We start from the raw sequence: 14479 nt of genomic DNA, 5'->3' as shown, positions 1-14479 counted from the left end.
GGCGTAAAGGAAATGAAACACACGGGCCGTGAACAAACACCGCCATCATTCAAGTAACAAAATTGCTTTGTATTTTACGCATGAAATTGCAAGAAATGTGTATTTACAAAAGATGAGCAAATTAGTGTACAAAACCTGTGACACTTGGATTAAACAAAAAAAAAAAAAGAGTAGTGGCATGACTTTTATGAAGATAAAAAAAACAGAAGTCAACACTGGCAGTACCACGTCAAAACAGGCAGCTTGTGGCAGGCTTCGTCCTCAAGCATCGCAGTCAGAGGGCTAAGTGTCGAAAATGAAAAACACTAATACTGTAAAAACAATACGAGTAAAAACGAAAAGGAACGTGTTTCTGTTTGGGTTTTTTTTAGTAAGAGTTTCTGACTTAACAGTGAAGGTTCGTTGGTTGGTTAAGTATACGATTTCTAAGCACTCGATACATCTCAGTTTTCCCCCATTAATGCTGTGTGTAAGACCACGCCACTGAACCATGGGGCCATCAGAAAACCTCGAATCATCTTAGTGATTCTAATCCTTAAAAGTTTCCCAGCAATTTGAACCCCATTTACACCCGGATGATTCATGCATCCTGGATCAGATTGAAAAATTTCATGGTGATTTTAACCACAGGTCAAAACGAACGCGAACTGGTTTCGACAAAGCTCGTTACGCGTGGCCAGCTGCTCCTCGTTTCCAGTGAAAGGAGGTTCTGGTTACGATCTCCTGTCCTGAGGTGATATTAGTAGTGACACGATATATTACGAAGGGTTTGATGTATTCGGTCCGTATCCAGATCAAATCCTGATACTCGAGACGCACAGAACAACAAGGTGTAACCGGGATCTTAGTCAGTGGTGTGCAGAACGTTACCAAGTGACATAACGAGTGCCGGCTTGCGTTCTTACAGATCGTTAGATAAAAGAAGAAAAGAAAAAACATTCAGATACATGGGTTCTTGTGTTGCTGGTCTTGCTTTACCAATCCTTCTCTGGCTCCTGGAGACAGTAGTGTTCAGAATCAAAACATCCATGTCAGTTACTGTAGATGAATGTATAAGTTAAAATGCTCAGTCAGTCCTGTTTTTTTTTTTCCTCAAGGTCACATCGCTGATTAATGCCGAGTGTCTTTAAGTTCAAGGACGTTTAAGGCACATCCGTTCAAAAGAAAGAACTGCACTGATTTGGAACCGTTATGGCACAGTGATTCTCTAACACTTAACTGGGCTCAATATTAACAATGGGGCTGTAACATGTCACACAACAGAGCCCTTTAATGGGGGAAAAAAAAAAACAAAGTAAAACCAAGCTGGAGAACAAAGATCTTGGTCAAAACCACGAGTCTCCCATCTGTACACAAAATAAACCGTAGAGTGGATTTCTTGAGTGAGCCCCGGATAATACACGACGTGAGGTTTGTCTTCGAGACTGTAATCAACAAAATCCAAGACGACTTTGTTTTTAAGAAATACGTGTCATCACAATTTTCCAATGTAACTAATACTCAGGCTTTTCATATTTCAAGATTGTTTATGATCCAACCCAATTTACATGAAGGTTCTTTCGAATGTGCGCTCAACACCAAGACACTTCTGTCCTATGATATGCAACCTACAGTATTATTGAGTCCTACAGTATTTTTGAACACAAGAGGTGATTTCAGATTGTTTAGGAAAAATGTATGTCACAGCCATTCAGGAGGAAAAAAATAAAATAAAAATAAATCCCCCTCTCTAAATCTGCCTTGTCAAGATCATTATTCTGCTGGTTACCCTGAAGGGGGAAACTAAAAGGGAGGATCAAGGCACTTCGGCTACCTCTGGACAATGTCACTAATCTCCTTGACAGAGGATAGGAGCTTGGTGAAGTCTTGTGGTGTGCTAGCGCCCCCAGTGGCTGTAGGGCAGATCTGCAGCTCCCTCAGGCTGTTCTCCAGCTTGTTAATGGCCTCACGGAATGCAAACTTGTTCCTCATCTGCTGTATGGAGTCCACGTAGCTCAGGCAGTACTTGGACAGGTTGTTGCCAGCCTCCAAAACCGCATTATGACTGCCTGTTTGCTCAGAGTTCCTGCTGATGGCAGCACGCAGAAGCTCTGTGCTCTCCAGGACCATCTCTCGTGTGATGGTCGAGTTGGGAATACGTTCATTCTGACGCGTTTTCCTCAAAGAGCGGCGTGTAGTCACAAGCGGGATGAAAGCCGTAGCCAAGCCCTGATCTCCAGCAGGTGAGCTGGCCACTACTCCCAGTGGCTGACTGGTTGGAGAAGTGGGTGCGGTCTTTGATGGCTGTGCTTTTGAGGTGCTAAGTTTTTTGGTACTTTCCTGGGGCAAGAAGGACCTGGCTTGATCAGAGCCAGAGGGACTTAGGTCAAGACTGACTTTGACTTTAGCGTCAGCGGTTAGGTCTTGCGTGGGGCTCCGTGAAACCTTCCCAGATTTGACACTCGAGGGTGGAGGTGGAGGAGGGGCTGGCTTGGACTTTGGAAACTTCCCCCTATCCTTCTCTCGCTGACCCGAGATATCTAGAGGTTGTTTGTGTCTGCGTGCTCTGCACTCCTCCCCAGCCGCTCCCAGGGCAGAGAGTGCGTTCGATTTAAGCAGGTCTGCTTGGAAGGCACTAGTTTTGGAGTTTTCGCTCTGCGTTTGCGGCCGATGACCCAACTTGGGGGTTAGGGTCTGGGGGCTTGATCCGGGACTAGATTCACTATCCTTAAAAACCTCGTCTAAAGCGTCTTCGGTCTTCTTGGACAGGCGTGGGGGTGGGGTAAGAGTGCCACCGCGTGGTGTGCTCTTGCGAGGCAGGGCAGGCTTGCTTCCCAAGGTGCTCGAGTCGAAGTGGCGAGACTGCACGTCACGGGGGAGTGTGACCGACTTCCACTCTGTGCGGTCTGACCCTGGGGGCATGCTGGAGGCTGATGAGGACCTCTGAAAGCGCTTTGAGTTGGACAGATCTTCCTCACCCGGGGGCGTTGTAGCGAGTCTCCCAACACTGGAAGTTCCTTGTGTGCCCTTTTTCCGCGGGTGTGGAGGAAACACCTGACCCGGATATGCGGGTGCTCCGTTGCTGACACCTCCAGCTCCATTATTATTGAGGCAGAGGAACTTCGAAGGGTCGATACCTAGCGTGGCGTCATTAAACGAAGAGCCATTGTTAAAATCATCCCTGGGGTGCCTAAAGGAACTGCTGCGTGTTGGAGGGGTCGGAGCGGTTTTCTTTTTCTTTTTGATTAAGCTGATCAAGGGGTTGAGGCTGGTCTTGGATTTTGGTTCCTCGTTTAGATTGCTGTCTACTATAAGCCTCTCTTTTCGAGGAAGCATCGGCGACACCGCTACCTCTGCCTCCGCACCGTCTGGGAATACAGAGATTTCAGATCAAACCAGTATGCAAGATGCGGGCAGCTGATTTTAACCAATTCCATCATTCATTTTTATACACATTAAAAAGCATCTTGGATAAATGTTCATGATGCTCACCTGGGCTGTCTCCATCTTTCTCCATAGGTCTGCGTATCGTCCTAGTTTTGGTCGGTAGCTCCGGGGCCTGCTGTATGGAGCCAAGTGTCAGCTTTTTACCCTTCTTCCCCAATTCTTTCTCCACCTCTGCCAAAGGTAAAACATTGTGTCATTAGCATCACTGGGAAAAGCAAACACAAAGCACGCTTGCTCGGGAGTAAGAGATACCGATGTACCGTCTGAGATGCTGGATTCCTGAAACATAGTTTCAAACGCTTGATGGGTCTCGGCAAAGGACGGCCTCTCTGCTGGGTTCCATTTCCAACCTGTAATCCAAAACAACAACAAAAAAAACCATATGAATCTGATATTGCAATGTTCTTTAACTCAAATATAATAAATGTGTATAATTTCTAATATAATTCAAAGTTACTCACAGGCTCTCATTAGTTCGTAGACTTTCTCTGGGCATCCCTCAGGTCTGTCCATGCGATAGTCCTTCTCAAGTAGCTCATATACCTGGGACAAATCAATCCCAGGGTATGGGGACATCCCATAGGTGGCAATCTCCCATAGCAGCACTCCAAAAGCTGAATCACCACCAACACAATTAGCACAATTAGTAATTATTAACAATAATGTTTTTGTGCAAAAGTCACAAAAGCAGATATCTTACAAGAAGCAGTCATTCCACTCACCCCATACATCTGATTTGATCGAGAATTTATTATATGCCAGGCTTTCTGGTGCAGTCCATTTGATAGGAAATTTGGCTCCGGCGTGAGCTGTGTACGTGTCTCCCGTCATCAGACGACTCAAACCAAAATCTGCTACCTTCACCAAGTGGTTCTCCCCGACCAAGCAGTTGCGGGCAGCCAAGTCCCTGAAGGAGGAAGACGAGATGAAAGTACTTCATTTAGACCGAGACTTTCATGAGAATTCAAATCTTTTAAATAAGCTCCCTTGGTATTCTTTCTTTTTTTTTCCCTTTTCCATTTACAACCCCAATTCCAAAAAAGTTGGGAGGCCGTATAAAACGTAAATAAAAACAGAATGCAATGATTTGCAAATCTCATAAACCCAAATGTTATTCATAATATAACATAGAAAACATATAAAATGTTTAAACTGAGGGGAAAAAAAAGGTAATTTTGAATTCGACGGCCGCCACACATCTCCAAAAAGTTGGGACGGGGCAACAAAAGGCTGGAAAAGTACGTGCTATTCAAAAGAAACAGCTGGAGGTTAATTCGCCACAGGTCAGTAACGTAATTGGGTATAAAAAGAGTATCTGAGAGAGTCTTTCTGAAGTATAAATAGCCTTAAAATGGTACATTTTCCTCAGTTTAAACATTTGATATGTTTTCTATGTTCTATAGTGAATACCATATGGGTTTATGAGATTTGCAAATCATTGCATTCTGTTTTTATTTACATGTTAAACAGCATCCCGACTTATTTGGAATTGGGGTTGTAGTACAAAGGAGGAATATCTGTAAATTAGATAACATTATATATGGTGAAATAGCATTCTGCTCATCAACCCTGCCACAACAAGTGTGCTCCAGTCGGGGTTACTATACACTCAAACGCCACGAGGAACACTGACCAAACTACCCCATTTACTAAAACCACAAAGTATGCGTGACACAATCATAAAGGAATGCACTCAGAACTGAGCAATGCTAAGAGCGAACAAAAAAAAAAGTATGTTCCTGTTCCTATTAAAAAGAAGGCCTCAGAACACGGATGAATAACTGTGCAATTTGAAACTAGATCAATTCAAGACAATAAATGTGCACTGTGCGGTATTTTGATTGATTCTCTTGCCTGTGAATAAAATTTTTCTTCTCCAAGTACTCCATTGCAGAGGAAATCTGAGTGGCCATGTAGAGCAGCACCACGGCGTTGACCTCCTCGCGGTTACACTCACGCAGGTAGTCCAGCAGGTTACCGTGGGTCATGAACTCAGTGATGATGTAGAAGGGTGGCTCCCGTGTGCAAACACCTGAGATAACAACATGTGATTAGCCTACAAGATGCTGGTATGCTTTAACTACCTGTGTATTTAAGTCCTTCAATTATTTCAACCAAATATAATACATATTTACTGACTTAATTACAATTTACAACAGGCAGGCTCATTCTAAAAGTCATTAAATAGGTCAAAACCAAGGCTTTTTAATTGCTCTCAGGACCAGACTTACCTAATAGTTGGACCAAATTGGGATGTTTGATTTCTTTCATGACTGCCGCCTCCTTTAGGAACTCTTCTACCTCCATTGTGTCCTCCTGCAGGATCAAGAAAAATAGAAAATATAGTGATCTTGTGGTTTTGACAGCCCGGTATAGAAGTAATCGTGACCTTGCCGAGGCGAACGCGCTACGCGTTGTGTATCTGTTTGCAAAACGAAACAATGCAGACTTTACTAACCTTTAGTGTTTTGACAGCGACGGTGAGATTGTACTTTTTCCACACTCCCTCGTACACCTCTCCATACTGGCCTCCGCCCAGCTTGTGTTTCATAGTAATGTCCGTGCGCTCCATCTCCCACTTGTCGTAGTTTGGCGAGACGCCGTAGATCGTGGGCTTGTTACGTTTGGGCGCTGGGTAGTGTAGTGTCGTAATGAGGCCATCCGCGACGGTGGAATGGTGATGCACCAACTCGGCCAGTGTGTTGAAACGACTCTCCGACGATACATAGAGCTGTGCGAGAGGTAAATGGAATAAATTAAGATGGGTTCTCTAACTTCACATGCAGGAGCCTTTATAAATCACAGCGTAGATTTATTTCAAGACCAACTATACAAATAGTGCTTAACGTTATTAACGTATAACTACATCTATTTATATGAGCCATTACATTTATTCAAGTTATTAAGCTTGAGATCAGGAAATAAACCATTTCCTACAGGAAACACACGAGTTCCCAGTCAATAAGGCTTAAAGATGTAAGAGCCACAGCGCTGTAGAATTCTTGATTCTGATTGGTCAGAGGCTGTTGATGAATTTGCTATAAAAGCAGCTCTGACAGTCTGCAAGCTGTATGTTAATAAACTCATTCTATTGTTATCTTTTCTATATTAGCAATTCACACAGGGACTTGCATGGTAGACACGGTACACAAATGTATGTGTTGTATGTCTAACTGCAGGTAAATCTGTTCCTGTAAGAGGAAGTCTTCAGAAAGCAGGGCTTTACCGTATCTCTGGAACCTCACATGCCGCATTAATTATGTTCCTAAATTCAAGAGAGACAAAAAAAGGAGGTTGGTACAGGGAATTACTGTTGTGATGACTTGTTTCATGGATGTTCAACATTAAATGTAACTATAAATGGATAAAAAGTACTCATCAACAGAACTCTTTGGGAAGCGGTGTTGTCAGAAAAGAATCAACGTTGGAGTGGTAACTACGTCACACCACCCTCCTGTTGATTATTTTCCTACAAGCGCATGCCTGTAACGTGAAAGAAAGAAGAAAAAAAAAACCTTAATAAATTCACGACTCAGTCGTTCAGATCCATGGACTTAGCACTGTCCAGACAGTCTAATTTTTATGGTTTATCAGATATAACTCACAGAATGCTGCAGGGAGTCAAATTGAGGAGTTTTAGTCATTTGTGCACAGGTCTGTAAACACTCTGTGAGGAAGTGTGTGTGTGTATGTGTGCCTGCCATCAGGATGAGTAACATGATGACTATTATCATGAGAAAACAAAACAAAATAAAAATCCTGAAGTGACGCACAGCTTGGGGATGAAGTTCCTGGAATGAGGTAATCATAGCTGGGCCTATAAAAGCCAATAAAATTTTCAGAATCCACTAAATCAACAAGGATCCAGACTACCTCTGAATTAATCACCAGTTGGTTTGTGGTCCAAAACCGGTCGAGATTAACTGAAAACGGGTGACTGCTTGAAGGGGTTCATCTCTCCACTGCAGGCATTCTTCTCATAGCCACCATTCCTCAGCGTGCTGAGCAATGCAGAGAAGTGACATGCTCGCATCACACACACACCGCATTCTTTATTGGTGATAAAACTGTAACTGCTGAAATGTATCCAGCCTCCCCACAGTTTTGTAGACCAGAGAAGATTGTCTGGAGGAGCAGACTGGTGTGTGGAAATGCATCTCTGGCGTAACGCACTCACACGGAAGCGCGGAGATAAAAACTAGACCGGCAACCTTAAATTCAACTGATGCTCTTATACGCTGGAAAGCGTCTGTAACGTTATCGGGGAATTCCTCTCTATATTCAATAAGCAACTATAAATCAAGTATAAACCAAATCATTTTAAAATTCGTTCGATCCATTAAACATGCTATTAAAACGGCTTCAGAATACATTTCTACACCTTTACACTCAATCTACATGAATCTCCGATTTTAAAAGCCCCATGTCCTCCTGCCATCACGAACATGGCTTAGAAATAAACACCATAGGCTGCATTGTGGATACAGAACTGCTGATAAACTGACTGAATAAACACTGAAGATGTACACAAAATAAAAATGTTTAAAAAAATAAAAAATAAATAAATAAAAAGGTACAGAAGTCACTCCAAGCGCTCTGACTGAGAAATTATTATTACGAATTAATAAGGAAGAAATAAAACACTTGGGGACATGCTGTTTTCGGAAAATAATCAATGACTAGGTGGTGCGATGTGGCGCAATGTGAAGCAGAGTTACAGAGTTTCCACCTCAGAGTTGATCGTTTTCCAATAACAGCAAGTTTAAGATTAATTCCTCTTATACCAGAGCAATTTGCCAAAGATTACAATTTTGAATTTATTACGTGTAATACTTTTTATTCATTTACGGTTACATTTAATGTTCAAGTTCGTTTCTGTTATCACATCACTGTCTTAAGCACCCAATTTTTTTTTAGTATGAACTGTCTTATAGATGTTTATTTAACGACTTCTACATTATCGAGTCAGTACAAAAAAACATTTTAGATTCCCAAACATTAGTTTTCCAGCACAAAATGAAATGTTACAGAAAAAATGTGTGTGTGTCGGTAAAGAAAGCAGCAGATTACGTAAGAGACACTTTTCAGCCAAAAAACACAATGAAGGCTGCTGGGTTTTGCTGGAAAAATAAGACGTGAGTGCGACAGTCAAAGTCTCCAGAAGAACCGTGTCTGGTTCTGCAAGATGCTCAATAAAACTTACAGCTCATTTCCTTATAAACCTGCACCAATTCTACCTAACTGTAATTTGTGTCACACCGAATATTGACTTTGTTTCATTTACTACTTTTTATTGCTCTATACGGTATTTTAAATCTAGAAACATTTAATTTCATTATTTTGAAGGCATCTTTGCTCTACAGCATTTCTTTGCATGTGCCTAAAAACACTTTTGCACAGTCCTGTATATAAACAGCAGTTTCCTCACCAGCCACGAAGACTCTCCCATGTTGGAAAACCTACTGACTGTTACAAAGCGCCGACACTGGAGACTCTTTCCATAAATGGTAAATAAACGCATATCAACAACCATAGGAAAATAAATACCAAGAGGGTGGTGTGACGTAGTTACCACTCCGACGTTGATTCTTTTCTGACAACACCACTTCCCAAAGTGTTCTGTCGCTGTCATACCAAGGCAGTTTTTTTTCTGTTCATGAGAATGAGTACTTTTTATCCATTTATAGTTACATTTAATGTTGAGGAACATCCATGAAACAAGTCATCACAACAGTAATTCCCTGTACCAACCTCCTTTTTTTGTCTGTCTTGAATTTAGGGGAAAAAAATTAATGCGGCACGTGAGGTTCCAGAGATACGGTAAAGCCCTTCTTTCTGAAGACTTTCTCTTACAGGAACAGATTTACCTGCAATTAGACATACAACACATATTTGTGTAACGTGTCTACCATGCAAGTCCCTGTGTGAATTGCTAACATAGAAAAGATAACATTAGAACGAGTTTATTAACATACAGCTTGCAGCCCGTCAGAGCTGCTTTTATAGCAAATTCATCAACAGCTTCTGACCAATCAGAATCAAGAATTCTACAGCGCTGCGTTATATGTGGAACGTCGGAAGCAGGAGACTGCGTGCTCTTGTGTCGTCACCTTGCCGTCAGAAGCCGTGTTGATGCGGTAGTGGTAGACTCGACCCTCGTAGCGTAGTGAGATGGACCGCTGGCCTGGACTGCTCTCGCTCTCTCGCACCAGGAAGCTGCCGTTGATGCCGCTGCTGAGCAGGTACTCGGCAGCGTTGCGGGACACTGGCCCGTGGTACCAGCTGTGCTTCTCCAGACTGTTGACGGGAGTGATGTAGTTGCTGGGCACCCAGCCCTGACCATTCTTGGACTGCGCTTCACACCACTCGCCATTGTGATTGTAACCTAGCACTCGCAGCTTCTCTCCTAATAAACCAGACAACATCATTTAGAATCTCATCACACATCATAACGATGGATTTGATTTGGATCTGGCACAAATATATATCTATTATCTACAATATAATGTAATCCTTTAGTCAACCCAGACTAAACCTATGCCTATGGTGTAGTAGAAGTACATTCTCCTAGAAAACAAGAAACACCAACAAGTTTGACTCGTACGACATCTGGAAACGAAAAAGAACAGACTAATGGAGAGTATGATGAGGTAGGAGTGTGAGTCGAGCACACTAACTGCATCATGATAACCTTTACAAGTTCTTCCCATGCATCATGACTTAGTCACTGCAGTCTGAAAACTCATCATAAACCTTAAACGTATCTCAGAATGAGGTTTACTTTTTACTAGACAAACTATTACTATACATTTATACCACTTACTGTATAGTAATCGAGCCGTTGATCTGTTTACGCTTAACTGAATTATGAGCCATGAAAATTCCTTTTAGACAAACTGACTTTGAGCAAAATGGACAAACAGTAAGAGTTATTGTCGGAAGCACTGATATACAGAACCCCTGATTTGTAATTAAATTGTTTTGTCTCTTTATACACAACATCCTCATGTCCCCGGTTGCACAACTCGGCTGTACAAACATGCCGTCGTCGAATTCCTGAACTTGCCCTGAAACCAATGACCCCTCATTTGTCTCTCTACAAACCGTCCAATGTTTTGTGCAACTCCCAGGCCTTTCAGCTATTCATATAAAAGCATATTATTCAGTAACCACAATGAAAATAACAGGAGAGGTTTGTAGTAACTAGAGTTAAGGAATGCAACTCTGGACACACAGATGGGCCCTGACATTTAAAGGGAATAAAAGAATATATAAAAAAAAGAAAAAAGAAAAAAAAAAGAGAGCTCATATCTTTGGAAAAATAAGCGTCATTTGATAGCAATGTAATCCAACTAGGCTTTGCTTCCATCATCCAACACACCTCTGTATGAACAATAAAAACGTGTTGGTGGAAGACGTGAGGCAGAATGGTCCCGAATTCGTTTCAGCTTAGACATGAACAGAAATTTTATTTTATAAACGAAAAACCGAACGCTACAGGTTTTGAGCTAGAAATACCAGCCTGTCCAACGCCTCTGGCAAACTTAACAAATGTTCTTTTGTGGGACATCTGCTTAAAACAAAACAAAACCAAATCAATTTCACACTGCAGAGGACGAGTGGCCTTTTTTCTGTTCCGAGGCAATATCTCTCTAGAATTTTCTAAGATAGCTGCATGACTAATGATCACATATGGTAACACTGTTTCATTTATATTTACTGTTTGTTTTACGAGTGCACGGGTAGATTTCTTCTCCCTTTCCTTCTGTGGTGTAAAAGGCTGCACGTCGTTACCTAGCAGAATGATCTAGATTTTAATTGTTGATTGTTATGATTAAATGCCCCAGGCGTCTGAAATTTCTATTATAATTAAAGTGTTCCCAGTCATTGGTGCATGACGTCAAACGCACGTAATGCGACGCGGCTAACTTTAGCAGAATACCCAGAGTCAACGCAAATAAATTTCTTTAGTTTACTGTTTATGTCAGCGTTACTTTTTATGCTCAGCATGACCTCAGGTCACCATCAGATGGAGGCGTAATCGTCAAGTGACAGCGGGGAAAGGTGTGCGACCCAAGTCCTCTAAGGAAGAGGGGCATTTTATTTTCAATTCTGGCAAGAAGACTGTAACCTGCAAACTTTACAAAGCGGAGGTTGTGTAGCAGGGAAGCACGACAGTGATGAACGAGCAGAAACTTGTGTTTATATCCAAAGTGCTCCACTTTGTGCAGGGGGTTGGGGAAATAGGTGCGAGTTGCTGAAGAGGTTCAGTTGAAATCAAGTTTATTGTCATTATATGCTGTATTTCTGCGCTTGCAGTGTAAATTCTGTCCTTTATTATAACGGGAGTGATCTATAAGTGATCCACTTCTCCTCACTCGCAATGTAGACACGGTGATAAACAGTGGGAGCGCAAGATTTTATTCATAAAAAAAAATTATATTATATAAATAATTGGACAAATAGTTGTTTCAGTGTAAAGTTTTAGTCTGAAGTCTAGATTTGTAACACTCAGTTTGTGGATTTTATTTGAAATAAATGGAAAAATGTTATTGAATGTTATTGTTTCCCCCCCATCTGATTAATCGGATAATCGTCCGATTAATCGGTTATGAAAATAATCGTTAGTTGCAGCCCTAAAGTCAATGAAAGAAAAGAGTATTGTGACCGCCCCTTAACATTTCCTCCTGTTTATAAGGTTCTATTTTATTTGTCCTAATTGAGAGGCTAGTCTTATTTGTCGTAATTTATAGATTTTGTTTTGAATCAATTTCTTTCGAGTCATTAACGTACAACGAGATTAAATTCCATTAAATGTGTGTGTATTTGAAATAAATAAGCTGTTTAAATTTGACAGTGTAATCTAATATATATATATATAATATAAATAATATTATATATATATGCCGAGCATTCGAGATGCACATTGGCGAGTCTACTCAAAAAAAAAAAAAAAAATTGGGGGGGAAATTCTTACTTGGACGTTCATTTTCTTGTGTAAATGGTCTCACAAAAAATTTGCGAATATATATATATATATATATATATATACACACACACACACACACACACATTTTTAAAAGACTTTTATACCATTTCAGAGCTCAAAAAACTGAAACTACTTTTTTGGTCCCATTGTGGTATAAATAGTCTGTTGAAGTCTCCACACTAATACCGTGATTATTTTATTTCTGCTAGTATGAACAGTGCTTTTACAAAACCATCAACATTCTGTATCTATTCTGTGCAGTTAATCTCTTCGTGTAAATTCAGGAAAATGAAAAACGTGTAAAGCAAGAGCTCTCCACACGAAAAGCCGTGACTAGCCCGGCCACAGCTGCAGCTGCCATATTGTTTTTCAGCGAGTCGAGTGGAAAGAACGCGCATGTTGCACGTGATAAAGGAAGCAGAGGGGAGATAGAGAATGTGAGGTAAATATGTGGATTTCCAGACAGTGACGTCACTCAGCTGCCCAGAATGGACATGCTGGGCCGCTCGCTTAACTCCTTAACAAACAAACTGTCCGGTGCTCTTTCATTCAGAGAGAATGGTTTAGATTTCAGTAAGGGGTTTTGAGGAGTGTGTTTATGGGTATTGTTTCATCAGATCCTGTGAAAAGGAAAACAGAACTAGAAGAAAACTTGATAGTTCAGTACGCTCATTGACGCACACTACTGTTAACGAATATTAAGATTCCGAGGAAAAAAATAAACAATCTTGACTCATCACTGAGTTGATCTTAAACCGATCGCACTACTAAATCCAAGCCTACACATTAGTGTGAAAACAATAGCGCAATCCAATCTGTTGCTCCAAACCGAAGTGGAAAATTTTTACTTTAATGGGTCTGTCAAAATACAGTACTGAAGGGAACAACTGATGGACACTTTGCTCCTGTGAGTCTCTGACTTAGTGTCTAAGCGCTGTCTTAACTCTGAATGGAAAAAAACTGACAAATTACAAGGGTGCTTATAAATGTAGGTCAAGCATAAATATTAAACATATTAAGGTTACTTTCTGTATTCAACTGTACCTCAAAAGGAATAAAACGTCAGAAGTTAGTGCTGTATATAAAATCATGGCTATGGTAGAGATTTCAAGTTTTTATTACTACGTCAGGTAACAGTTTGGAGCTCGTTTCCAAATACACACGTTACAAACTTGGGGTTGGCTTTTGCTGCTTATTTCTTGTAGTTCTCATTGTAAGACTGTAAAAAAGACTATAGCCTTTGGAGGAAGTAGGAGTTAAGACATTCACGATCACTTCAGAATGGGCTACAGCGTCAATTACACAACACCCTGCTGTCTTACCTTTAGTGATGCTGAGCGTGTTGTCACCACTCGCAACAAAGTCGTACAGTGCTAGAAACAGATTGGGGTCATTTTCACTAGGTCCTGCCAACAGGTTCTCTTTGGAGTTCCAGCGCGCCGCCTCAGACAGACCAGAGGGCTCAAAGTCCGGTCGCTGAAGAGCTTCTGTAAAAAATTTAATTAAAAAAATTAAATAAATAAATGCAAAACGGACAAACCAATGAATAAGTAGGAATACAAACATGTCAACAACAAATAAACAACTTCGCAACCTGTACAGTTAAATCAGCTTTCTCAGCCATAACCATGGTCTCGTTTATCCCTCCGACTAATAATGAAGAATTTCCTAAATGTAAAAAGCCTTCAGAGATCTTAGCTGTCCTAAAACCTTCGTCTTGAGGGCACTTCTACAACTAACACGTTGCTTCAATCTAATAATCTAAACCTGATAAACCATCTCCGAATATAAAGTTTCAAGTGTTGGCGAAAACCTTTGTTCACGTATTTGATTAAGCTCAGACACTCGATTATTCTTACATCAACACTGATCTTATTTGTTATCATCTCCCAACTGTGTGTTGCTTAATTGGTATCAACTGATGTTGAAAAACATGTTTTGTAGGATGAGACATGAGAACGAGCTCTGGCGAGGAAATGAGGCAGCGAGAGTTGGAAGATAAACAAATGACAGAGAACTGGCTGTGATTTTCCTGTTAAGCAAGAACCAGACAAACAAGGGCTG

The 14479-nt window shown here is 41.1% G+C and overlaps 1 protein-coding gene across 2 annotated transcripts in view; it reads right to left on the bottom strand.

The window, feature by feature from the left end:
- Positions 1 to 48: 48 nt before the first annotated feature.
- The window catches only part of abl1 (c-abl oncogene 1, non-receptor tyrosine kinase), a 37383-nt gene continuing 22952 nt past the window's right edge, over positions 49 to 14479 (bottom strand). For both annotated transcript variants that reach the window (XM_053617631.1, XM_053617632.1), the window contains exons 2-11: positions 13738 to 13902; positions 9537 to 9832; positions 5885 to 6157; positions 5658 to 5742; positions 5281 to 5458; positions 4149 to 4333; positions 3888 to 4040; positions 3687 to 3776; positions 3472 to 3597; positions 49 to 3347 (exon numbers count right to left, since the gene is read on the bottom strand). In XM_053617631.1, coding sequence (XP_053473606.1) covers positions 1810 to 3347; positions 3472 to 3597; positions 3687 to 3776; positions 3888 to 4040; positions 4149 to 4333; positions 5281 to 5458; positions 5658 to 5742; positions 5885 to 6157; positions 9537 to 9832; positions 13738 to 13902 — 3089 coding nt within the window. In that variant the 3' untranslated portion in view covers positions 49 to 1809. The remainder of the gene's footprint in view (positions 3348 to 3471; positions 3598 to 3686; positions 3777 to 3887; positions 4041 to 4148; positions 4334 to 5280; positions 5459 to 5657; positions 5743 to 5884; positions 6158 to 9536; positions 9833 to 13737; positions 13903 to 14479) is intronic.

This window comes from Ictalurus furcatus, chromosome 28 (assembly GCF_023375685.1).
Source record: "Ictalurus furcatus strain D&B chromosome 28, Billie_1.0, whole genome shotgun sequence".
Taxonomy (NCBI): Eukaryota; Metazoa; Chordata; class Actinopteri; order Siluriformes; family Ictaluridae; genus Ictalurus; species Ictalurus furcatus.
Note: the sequence above shows the minus strand (reverse complement) of the source record. Positions and strands in the feature narration are given on the sequence as shown.